Source organism: Natrix helvetica (assembly GCF_964273705.1).
Source record: "Natrix helvetica genome assembly, chromosome: 5".
NCBI lineage: Eukaryota > Metazoa > Chordata > Lepidosauria > Squamata > Natricidae > Natrix > Natrix helvetica.
In genome coordinates, this window is record NC_138551.1 from 151,734,805 (window position 1) to 151,747,129 (window position 12,325).

General features: G+C 43.7%; 1 protein-coding gene across 1 annotated transcript; it reads right to left on the reverse strand.

The window, feature by feature from the left end:
- Positions 1-755: 755 nt before the first annotated feature.
- On the reverse strand, positions 756-10,360 carry LOC309392745 (uncharacterized protein; the record flags this gene model as incomplete). Its single annotated transcript, XM_081954175.1, has 7 exons — positions 9,672-10,360; positions 8,597-8,734; positions 6,807-6,993; positions 5,152-5,399; positions 3,994-4,168; positions 2,227-2,327; positions 756-853 (listed from the first exon to the last, which is right to left on the reverse strand). Exons 1-7 carry the CDS (start codon positions 9,745-9,747, stop codon positions 756-758), a joined length of 1,023 nt encoding a protein of 340 aa, XP_081810301.1. The 5' UTR covers positions 9,748-10,360.
- Positions 10,361-12,325: the final 1,965 nt, after the last annotated feature.

Genomic DNA, 12,325 nt, shown 5'->3' on the forward strand with positions numbered 1-12,325 from the left:
GGGATAAGGGAGAAAGAAGAAAGGGAAAAGGAATGGGAGAGGAGGAGGAGAAGGAATAGTGGAAGAAGAGGAGGAGAGGAGGAGAAGGGACAAAGAAGGAAGGAAGGAAGGGAGAAAAGGAGAAACGAAGTAGAAAAGGGAAGGGAAAGAAAGGGAAAGGAAGAAGGAAGGAAGAAAGGAGAGAGAGAGAAAAAAAATTACACTCTTTCCCAAAAAAAATCCGGCTGCATTATGATCGCAAGAACTAAACTTGAATACTTTTAATGTGATCTTGAATATTGCTAATATTCCGAATATATTATCCTCTTGAAAAGCAAAGAAGAACGGATAAACGAAGAGTGAACCATACAGGCCAAAAAAAATATCTTTATAAGGTTAAATCACAGTCACTGGACCAACGGCCACGGTTTAAAGAAAGATAATAATAAGGATAAATAACCAAAGTCCAATCATTCTACCTATAACTAAGCACCCCTCCCTGCTTTGCCTATCGTTCTGCTGCTTTCGATCTGAGAGATTACCCACCTGGGATCCCTTTGCTGGAGAATCCACAGGCTCTCTGATTGATTGATTTTTTAATCTGCTAGGGGATCCACTCAGCTCAACCCTGTCGTGAATTCCCTGTCGTTTTAAATTCTCCTTTTTGGTTACAAAACCTACTTTGGTAACCGTTGCAGATTCCCATTCGTGCAAGCGCTAATACCCAGACCCCCCCCACACACACACACAAACACGCAACTACAAAGAGACAAAGCTCAAAAGTTACCGACACAATGCACACCCCTTCCTTCGAACCCCCGGTTGCAACGGCAACTCCTGTCTTCTGAACTTCCCTCGCAGGTTTTGCTGACGTCTGAAATAGAAGCAACGGGCTCGTTTCCTCTTCTGTTTCAGGGGGGCATCAAATCCAAATTGCACAGTCAAATTAAACCAAGATTCTCACACTGGAAGTTTTTAAGAAGAGCTTGGAGAACCCTTTGTCTGGAGTGGTGTAGGGTATCCTGCCTAAGCAGGGGGTCGGACTAGATGACCTCCAACAGTCCCTTCCAACTCTTGTTATTCTATTCTATTCTATTCCTACTTCTGTTCTATTCTGTTCTAATTTCTATTCTACATTTTATTCTATATTCTATTCTATTCTATTCTAATTTCTACTCTATATTATATTCTATTTCTATATTCCATTCTATTCTATATTCTATTCTATTCTACTCTATTCTATTCTACTCTATTCCCAATTCTAATTCTAATTATTTCTGTTTTGTTCTGTTCTGTTCTATTCTCTATATTCTATCATTCTATTCTAGTCTATATTCTATTCTATTCTATTTTCCATTCTATTCTATTCTATTCTACTCTATATTCTATTCTACTCTATATTCTATTCTATTCTACTCTACTCTACTCTCTATTGTATATTCTATTCTATATTTCATTCTATTCTAATTTCAATTCAATTCAATTCTAAATTCTAGTCTATTCTAATTTCTAGTCTATTCTAATTTCTATTCTATTCTATTTTCCATTCTATTCTATTCTATTCTATTCTAGTCTATATTCTATTCTATTCTATTTTCCATTCTATTCTATTCTATTCTACTCTATATTCTATTCTACTCTATATTCTATTCTATTCTACTCTACTCTACTCTCTATTCTATATTCTATTCTATATTTCATTCTATTCTAATTTCAATTCAATTCAATTCTAAATTCTAGTCTATTCTAATTTCTAGTCTATTCTAATTTCTATTCTATTCTATTTTCCATTCTATTCTATTCTATTCTATTCTATTCTATTCTATTCTATTCTAGTCTAGTCTAGTCTAGTCTAGTCTAGTCTAGTCTATATTCTATTCTATTCTACTCTACTCTTTATTCTATATTCTATTTTATTTCATTCTATTCTAATTTCAATTCAATTCTAATTTCTAGTCTATTCTAATTTCTAGTCTATTCTAATTTCTATTCTATTCTATTCTATTCTATTCTATTCTATTCTATTCTATTCTATTCTATTCTATATTCCATTCCATTCTATTCTAATTTCTATTCTATTCTAATTTCTATTCTATTCTATTCTATTCTATATTCTATTTTATTCTAATTTCTATTCCATTCCATTATAATTTCTATTCCATTCTAATTTCTATTCCATTCTATTCCGTTCCGTTCTAAATAAGGATGCTGTCCATGAACTTAAACAGACAGAGAAAAAGCCACTACCTTTCTTTATTAAGAAGAGTCTCTCGGCCACCAAAACACGTCCAGGAACCTCCGAGTGGAAGTCGTAAACCAGAGCTCGGACGTAACCAAAACTGGCCTCCCTGCAGGATGGAAAGAGGGGGGGGGGGAGAAACACAGTACGTTTTGGCCAATTCTGAGAGGAAAAACAACAGAAAAGGCGTGCAGAGGTTTTCCTCAAACGGGCAGAAAAAGAACTCTTATTTTTATCAGCCCCAAACAGAAAGGGAGATTTGGGTTTTCATTTTCTATTTTGGATTGGCTTCTGCGGAGTCCTTGGGGCCCTCCGATCTACGTTGCTTGCTTGCAAATGTTTCATTACCTCACTAGGTAACATCATCAGTGATAGCGAGAGTGTGGACTTTGTTCCTGGTTTGTATGCTCTGCCTGTCTTGGTGGAGCTGTTCTCTCCTTAGCAGGTCTTCATTGCTAAGTAAAGAACTACTACGATCGCTTTAAACTATTTTTTTTTGCATTAAAAAAATGATTTTTCTATGTTGTCAAAAGTCTGGAATATTTTACCCAGGTTGGTTAACTTCCACGCTTTTAATTCTAACTTCACTTCTGTGGGGCTCACCCCACATTTCAAAGGTCCCTAAGGGGACCAACGTAGCTATCGTCCCTGTAAGGTTTGTTTTTGCACTTTGCTCGTTTGAATTTGTAATTTTCTTTTGACGAATCAACGTCAATAAAGAAAAAACAACATTCTTGTTTTCTGCCCGATTGTTTGTCTGGAGTTCAACCCTGCTTATCTCCAATTCGTTGCTTGCTGGAAGGGATGTGATCTGGTCTTTTGGTTTCCTTCTTAGCTTGTTATTGCTTTTTTTAAATGGCGCGTAAATGTGGTTTTATCTCTATGTGTCTGTTGATGGCTTTTTTTTTTAATCAATGCCAATTGTAATGTTGCTTGCGCATTCTACACACATAAATGTCAACGGTTTTCATACTATATTACAAAGTTAAATTCACAAAAGGATATCAAGAATAACAGCAACTTAACTTCTTCAATACTTTAAAGAAATGCTGACATTCCTTAGAATACATACATGGATTTACGAAATGCATGAAACCTGGTGCCAAATGCTATTAAGTTATGGCACTCAAAAGGGAAAACAATCTGTGGACTATACATCACGTCAATCATTTACCCAGCATCATCTACCGAAAATGTGGATCTAAAAAAAAAATAGTCTCTTATATACACCATATTATTTAGGAAGACACCGTTAGTTAAGATCCTTAAATGTTTCTATGACTCAGGGCAATTGAGATGTGGATGCTGTCAATATGCAGTTTTTCTTAAATCATTCAAGAAATAACAAGGAAAGCCCCCAAACCTCAAACCTAGTGCATTTCCAGTGCAGTAACAAGTATATTTCTACAAAGTGCAATCCTTTTCTTCACTTTGGTTTCAAATCAGTGCCACCAAGATCAGTCACGCTTGTTTGGGAGTAAAGGTGTATATGGAATAGGATCCTTTCCCCTGACCAGATTTTAAAACTTAATCACCAACAAGGGGTGTCAGGTTTTCCACCACGGATTCAAAGAGGGAATGATTTCCCCCCGACTGTTCCAGGATTTCCCGACCGCTTTTTCTCTTCCACCCCTTTTCTTCTAGAAACAGCAGCAGGAGACGCTGGTTAGGTTCAGGAAGGCAAGTCATTTTCCCCTGCGCCTTACTCTTTTTTTTCTGCGTAGGGCAAACCCGACTCTTATTTTACCAGCAGGGCGGCGAGCAAGCTAGCCTACGTTAAACCGCTGATCTCCATCTTTTCCACGTCGTCGGCAATGACCACGGCTTCGTTGTCCAACAAGGTCAGTGGACGTGGTTCCTTGATCCACTGAACGAAGCTGGAAGGCGAGAGGTGAAGGGAGTCGGGTAACCGGAGGACGGCCGTATCTCCTTCTAGAAAGGGTCCAACTTCTTTTCCCAAAACGAGGAAAATAAAAATAAAAAAGAAGGGATGAGTGAAGAGGAGAAGCAACAAAGAAATCTCTCAATGTTCCGTTGGATTGATCGGAAACGTGTCAGGGGAAAGAAAGGGGCTAATCCCCTTTTGGGAATGACTCTGGTAAGACGAGAACGGAACGAGGAAAATCTTATATATATATATATATTATCCTATTCTATCTTCTATACTAGCTGATAATCTGGCATTTGTCTGGGTATTTATTTATAGCAGAGGGAGGGGGCAAATGTCCGGACCAAACGTTAATTTCTAATGTTGGGTTTTCCCCCTTACCAGAGGGGAGCCCCCTGGTGAAATACTGTGAAGCCGTTACTATGGCAACTCCACTGCACTGTACAGTAGAAGCCATTTTACGGAAGTACAGTAGAAGCCACGTAAAGGCACAACAGGCTGTATCTTAACAGAACACACACACCCTAGGGGTTTTAGGGGTGTCTTACCCCACACAGTATTTGTCTCCAGAGAGTAACGTCATCTGCGTACCAAGTTTGGTTGAAATTGCTCAAGGCGATCCAGAGTTATGCTGGTACACGCATGCACACACACACACACACACCTCTCTATGTGTGTGTGTGTGTGTGTCAGGGGTGACTTGGGAGTAAGGCCACAGGTGGATGATGAATGGCCCCTCCCAGAGGAAATAAAAGAGGAGCGAAAGGGGAGTGGAGTTTGCAGGAGACCATTAGTTCACTTAATTGGTTTGGAGACTCCTGGCCGAGTTCTGCAGAGATCGTCCTGGCAGCTCTCCAAGCCAGAGAAGGTCTGTGACCGTAAATCCTCCTTTGAAAGACTTTGCTGGATGTGAAGGAGCAGAATTCACAGCCAAATAATAAAAGAGGTTTTTGTCGGGAAATCACCTATTCTACACCTGTGAATTTGGTTTCCCCTGCCTACCGTACACGAGCGTGCTTTTCTCACCCCTCACTCCATATCTTACCGATCGACGCTCCCTCCAAGGCGAAATAGAATCTCAGTCCCGATGGGTTTAACAATTGAAAGGGGGTTAAATCGTAAGCTTCAACTCCTAGATTTTTGGGGATCAGGGCATGGAGCCTCACTTCCGCCCAGAAGAGGTTGGGGTAAAAATCGTCATCTTGTATCGATAGGAGGGTCAGGATACGGCCGCGGTTGCCCACCCTTATCCTCCGAGCCTTGTTTCCCACGGATCCCAACCGCCGTCGGTAGCTGCAAGGAAGAAAGACGGTCTGTAAAAAGAAAGTACAAGTTGCCCTTAATGTCGGGTTTCGACGGATGCTCTAATTAACTCATGAGCCTCGAGCCAAGTTTCAAAAGAAATCCAGTTATTTATTAGGAGCAACAGGTCAGCACGTAACCGAGTGAAGCCAGCTCTGACCCCATGTAATTTATGGCTCAACTATGACCCTGTTTCTCCCCCCCCCCTCTCAGGGTGTGTCATAAATCACGGCTGTAGAAAAGACGCCTCTCTCTGGCTGACTCTGGTAACCTGAGATACAACCTTGAGAAAGATATGCGTGGAATGGGCTTCCGGTCGTGGCCGAGCTGCTCCGTCAGTTCTCCCCCCCTCCCCTCCTGCCTATGGCAACTCGAGAGCAGGCCAGGAATGCTTTACAAGTTGACTCTTAATTTACAACCAGAATTGGGCCCAGAATTTACGTTGCTAAGTGAGACATTTGTTAAAGAGAGTTTTACGACCTCCTTGCCGCTGTTAAGGGAATCGCTGCAGTTGTGAAATGAGCAACACGGTCGCTAAGCAGAAGATCAAAAAGGGGATCCCACAATCCCAGGACACCATAAATATGCGGCAGAGCATCTGAATTTTGATCATGTGACCCTGGGAATGCCACACGTAACAATCCTAAGTGTGAAAACTGGCCGCACGTCAATTTTTTCAGTGCCGTTGTAACTTGGAACGGTCACTAAACAAACCGTCGTAAATTGAATACTATCTGTACCTTGAGAATTCCCTAGTAAATGTTCTCACCCAGCTCCCCGAACACAACAAGCCCTCTGTAGTTGAAGCAACAACGATTCCTTTATTAGGAGCACTGGCAGCCCAGGCAAAAAGTTTCTCTCTCAGAGAGGAGAGCAGTGGAAATCTATGGGCCAGTCCTTGGGACGGAAGAACCACCGCAGGCTAACAAGTCCGCCCAGCCAGAAAATGAATAGTTGTCTGCCACATCTAATCATCTCCACCCACTGCCTTTGATCCCCAGAGCTAGGGTGAGGCTTCACTAGCAGCGGTGGCTCTCCCGTCCCAAGGACCAGCCCATAGATTTCCACTGCTCTCCTCTCCTCTGCCTTCTGTACATCCACACATCAAGTACTGGACACAGCTGTTCCTACTCTTCCTCATCAGCCACCTCCAGACCTGGGGGCTGTTGACTCTCCATCAGAGGGCTGATGGACGGCCCAGGCTCCTCCTCTGTCTCTCTCTGCAGCTCCATTCCCTCTTCCCCCTTGGTTACCTGGATGCTGACCCTCACGTCTCCTCCTCTGATTCGGCTGCTAGAGGGGCTGGAGGCCGACAGGCCACAACAGGAAATACCTAACAGATACCCCCTTAGCTCTTCCCAAACAAAAGCAGGTAAGGCCTTCCCACAGCAACCTTACCTGTGGAACTGCGGGCTTTGTCCGGTGTAAAACTTGTACCAGATGACGCTGGGTGGACGTCGGTTGGCGGAAGCCGAGATGGAGACGTGGAAAGTGACGCGTGGCTCTTTCACGTAGAGGAGACACACATGCTCGCCCATCTCGTCACAAACGGAAGCATCAGAAACAGTGACGTGGAAAGCGGGGGCTGCAAACCGAGAAGCGAGGTGAATTTGGGGATTCTTTAAAGAGAAAGAAAGAAGCAAAACAAACTCTAACCATTTTTCAGCACGACGGATACATCTCCATTCCTTTTCTTCACCTTGCCAAAATAAAGTATTCAATAACCAAGGAGTTGTTTTCAAGAGGCACGATAGAAACACAGAGCTCTAGTGCTGGAAGGGACCTCAGAGGTCTTCCAGTCCAACCCTCTGTCCAAGGCAGGAGACCTTATATACCATCCTTTGCTTCCCCCGGTCTCCAGCAAGCGACTTTAAAAGTTTTAAAAGAGTACAAATAGATGCCGAAAAATTTTCTTTCTTCTTTCTTTCTCTCTCCGTCAAGGCCAGAAATAGTCCCAAGTAGCCTAGTCTAATTTTTTTAAAAGTACAAATAGATGCCAATCTTTCCCTTTTCTTTCTTTCTCCTTTCTTTCTTTCTTTCTTTTCATTTTTTTTCTCCTTTATCTTTTTTCTTTTTCGTATTCTTTCTTTCTCTCTCCATCAAGCCCCGAAATAGTCCCAAGCAGGCTACTTAAAAAAAATTTTCAAGTATAAATACATGCCAGTTTTCGCTCTCTTTCTTTCTCCTTTCTTTCTTTCCCCCTTCTTTCTTTCTTCTCTCTCCTCTTTATCTTTCTTTCTCTCTCCATTAAAGCCCAAAAATAGTCCCAAGCAGGCTACTTAAAAAAAAATTTAAACTACAAATAGATGCCTTTTCTTTCTTTCTTTCTTTCTTTCTTTCTTTCTTTCTTTCTTTCTTTCTTCTTTCTTCCTTTCTTCTTCTTCTTTCTTTTTTCTTTCTGTCTTTCTTCTTTCTTTCTTTTCTTTGTTCCTCCATTCTCTCTCCATCAAGCTCAGAAATAGTCCCTAGCAGGCTATTTAAAAAAAAAATTAAACTACAAATAGATGACATTTGTTTCTTTTTCTTTCTTTCCCTTTTCTACTTCTTTCTTTCTTTCCTTCCTTTCTTTCTTTCCCCTTATTTCTTTGTTTCCCCTTATTTCTTTTTTTTCTTTCTTTCTTTCTTTTTCTTTTCTCTTTCCTTCCTTCCTTTCTTTCCTTCCTTCCTCCCTCCTTCTTCCTCCCTCCCTCCCTCCCTCCCTCTTTCTTTTTCTTCCTTCTTCTTCTTCTTCTTCTTCTTCTTCTTCTTCTTTTCTTTCTTTCTCTTTTCTTTCTTCCTTCCTTCCTTCCTTCCTTCCCCCCCTCTCTCTCTCTCTCTTTCTTTCTTTCTTTCTTTCTTTCTTTCTTTCTTTCTTTCTTTCTTTCTTTCTTTCTTTCTTTCTTTCTTCCTCCTTTCTCTCTCCATCAAGCTCAGAAATAGTCCCTAGCAGGCAAAATTTTAAAGTACAAATAGATGCTAATTTTTTCTTTCTCTCTCTCTCTCTCTTTTTTCTTTCTTTTCTTCTTCTTTCTCCATCAAGCCCGGAACAGGTTCCCTGAATTTTCCCACCACCATAATTCCCAGCCGTGATGTGGTGGGCTCCGTATCCCAGAATTCCACCGGGCGTTGAGGAGAATGCTGGGAGTCAAAGTCCTCAGCCCTTGGAAGCTGCTGCTGAAGTCACCTAAAGGGACATGAGCTGGGCTTACCTTGGCAAAGATTGATCCCATCTCCGGCGTATCCTGGCAAACAACGGCAATAAAAGTCCGAAGAAACTTTGTCCAGTTGGCAAATCGCTTTTGGGTGGCACGACATTTCCCGGTGGACACATTCAGCTTTATATGGATCTAAGGAGCAGAAGAGAAACAACGGGGGGGGGGGTGGAAAAAACCGCAACTGCAGAGTTAAGTCCTCCACTTACAACAGTTCATTTAGTGGGGCATTCCCATACGGTCACGTGATCAAACTTCAGACGCTTGGCAAGCGACTCATAGTTACGGCGGTGGCAGTGTCCCCGGGGTCGCGAGATTCCCTTTTTGCGTCCTTCAGACGGGGAAGCCAGATCCTCTTAACAACTCATCATCCGCATTTAACGACCCCATAATCCCTTGCGGGGTGGACTCTGGGCAACTGAATGGAGCGGAGTGTTTATTGGCCGGATGCTTTTCCTGTTGCCAGTACGGAGTGTTCCCCCCAGCAGACATATCCTCATTGTGCCCAGAGAGAGAGAAATTCTCTTAAATTAACAGCTGCAATGATTCACATAACAACTGCGGCAAGGAAGGTGGTAAAATGGAGCGAAACTCGCTGAACCAATGTTTCGCTTAGCAGCATAAATTCTGGACTCCATTGCGGTCGTAAGTCGAGGACTATCTGTCCTCCATCTATGATACATTAACAATTCACGTTAGCCTCTTATGCCGCGTTTACTGAGCATTCTGTCTTTATTTATGATGCGTGTTATTCTTGTGTTCTATTTTCTTCCCCACATCAAATTGGGGGTCAGAGCGCCAGCTAAGCCAAAACAAGAACGACAGCGCTAGAAGTACACGATCATTTAATTTATTGATTGAGCAATTAAGGGTTTTATCCTGCCTTTATTACTACTATAAGTAACTCAAGGCACCTGTATGATTTTTAATGCAGCCATTTGAGGGGGGGGGGGGAATTTAAGAATCCAACGTGGTTTAAAAGAGGGAGGGGGAAAATATAACACACAGGAAATTAAAAATAAGTCCCGGAGACCGAAGCGCTTCGATTCTTAGACCGGTCAAAACAACTCACCATTGATCAGTGTTTTACCCTGCAGGGTGGAGAGGACGATGAAGAGGAGAGAGGAAGGCAGGAAAAACTTCTGCATTTTGATCGAGGAGGGCTCCCTATTTCCCGCCAACCTCTCATCCTTTGGCCGGAGATCGCCAGCGAACTATAGGTATCCAGTCGGAATGCGCGTGTAGGCCCGGAGTCGGCATTCGAAGAACCAGGAAAGTCCGTTTCATTTCAAACCGCTCTGGAAATTCCAGTTCTGGATTCTTCCCCCAGGGAGATTTCATCACATCTGCAAAGTGGCAAGGGTGGGAGAAGCCCAGAAGATGGGCTGTCCAGAGACACGCCTGGATGAAAAAGGGGTTTCACGCGGCTAGAGGTTCCCCAACGGAATTGGATCCTCGCCACTTTCCCGCTGAATTGAAGAGTTTGAAGATGCGGGCAGAGAAAGGATGAAAACATGCACACCTTGGCAAAATATCCATCGGTCAACAAACCCCCCCCCCCGGGGGTGGGGGCTGCCTTTAGCACCTCCAAAAAAATTGATTTGGCGAGGTTGATGGAGGAGACACCTAGGCTGAGACTGAGGGAGGGAGGGAGGAGTCAAGCATGTCATCGGTCTTGAGTCATCTTCGCGACCGCAAGGGTCCAATCCATCTTTAAATTATGTTCACTCTTATCTACTACCAATTTGCTTTGGAGAATAGTTTGACCCACCCACCCTTTTCTGTGGTAGACCATCAAGCATTTTCAAACTTTTCAATCGATCAATCAGAATAGAGCTGGAAGGGACCTTGGAGGTCTTCTAGTCCAGTCCCCTGCTCAAGCAGGAGACCCTAGACCATTTCAATCAATCAATCAGAATAGAGCTGGAAGGGACCTTGGAGGTCTTCTAGTCCAGTCCCCTGCTCAAGCAGGAGACCCTATAGACCATTTCAATCGATCAATCAGAATAGAGCTGGAAGGGACCTTGGAGGTCTTCTAGTCCAACCCCCTGCTCAAGCAGGAGACCCTATAGACCATTTCAATCGATCAATCAGAATAGAGCTGGAAGGGACCTTGGAGGTCTTCTAGTCCAGCCCCCTGCTCAAGCAGGAGACTCTAGACCATTTCAATCAATCAATCAGAATAGAGCTGGAAGGGACCTTGGAGGTCTTCTAGTCCAACCCCCTGCTCAAGCAGGAGACCCTATAGACCATTTCAATCGATCAATCAGAATAGAGCTGGAAGGGACCTTGGAGGTCTTCTAGTCCAGCCCCCTGCTCAAGCAGGAGACCCTAGACCATTTCAATCGATCAATCAGAATAGAGCTGGAAGGGACCTTGGAGGTCTTCTAGTCCAGTCCCCTGCTCAAGCAGGAGACCCTAGACCATTTCAATCAATCAATCAATCAATCAGAATAGAGCTGGAAGGGACCTTGGAGGTCTTCTAGTCCAGCCCCTGCTCAAGCAGGAGACCCTAGACCATTTCAATCGATCAATCAGAATAGAGCTGGAAGGGACCTTGGAGGTCTTCTAGTCCAAACCCCTGCTCAAGCAGGAGACCCTATAGACCATTTCAATCGATCAATCAATCAGAATAGAGCTGGAAGGGACCTTGGAGGTCTTCTAGTCCAGCCCCTGCTCAAGCAGGAGACCCTAGACCATTTCAATCAATCAATCAGAATAGAGCTGGAAGGGACCTTGGAGGTCTTCTAGTCCAGCCCCCTGCTCAAGCAGGAGACCCTAGACCATTTCAATCGATCAATCAGAATAGAGCTGGAAGGGACCTTGGAGGTCTTCTAGTCCAGTCCCCTGCTCAAGCAGGAGACCCTAGACCATTTCAATCAATCAATCAATCAATCAGAATAGAGCTGGAAGGGACCTTGGAGGTCTTCTAGTCCAGCCCCTGCTCAAGCAGGAGACCCTAGACCATTTCAATCGATCAATCAGAATAGAGCTGGAAGGGACCTTGGAGGTCTTCTAGTCCAACCCCCTGCTCAAGCAGGAGACCCTATAGACCATTTCAATCGATCAATCAATCAGAATAGAGCTGGAAGGGACCTTGGAGGTCTTCTAGTCCAGCCCCTGCTCAAGCAGGAGACCCTAGACCATTTCAATCAATCAATCAGAATAGAGCTGGAAGGGACCTTGGAGGTCTTCTAGTCCAGCCCCCTGCTCAAGCAGGAGACCCTATAGACCATTTCAATCGATCAATCAGAATAGAGCTGGAAGGGACCTTGGAGGTCTTCTAGTCCAACCCCCTGCTCAAGCAGGAGACCCTATAGACCATTTCAATCGATCAATCAATCAGAATAGAGCTGGAAGGGACCTTGGAGGTCTTCTAGTCCAGCCCCTGCTCAAGCAGGAGACCCTAGACCATTTCAATCAATCAATCAGAATAGAGCTGGAAGGGACCTTGGAGGTCTTCTAGTCCAGCCCCCTGCTCAAGCAGGAGACCCTATAGACCATTTCAATCGATCAATCAGAATAGAGCTGGAAGGGACCTTGGAGGTCTTCTAGTCCAGCCCCCTGCTCAAGCAGGAGACCCTAGACCATTTCAATCGATCAATCAGAATAGAGCTGGAAGGGACCTTGGAGGTCTTCTAGTCCAACCCCCTGCTCAAGCTGGAGACCCTATAGACCATTTCAATCGATCAATCAGAATAGAGCTGGAAGGGACCTTGGAGGTCT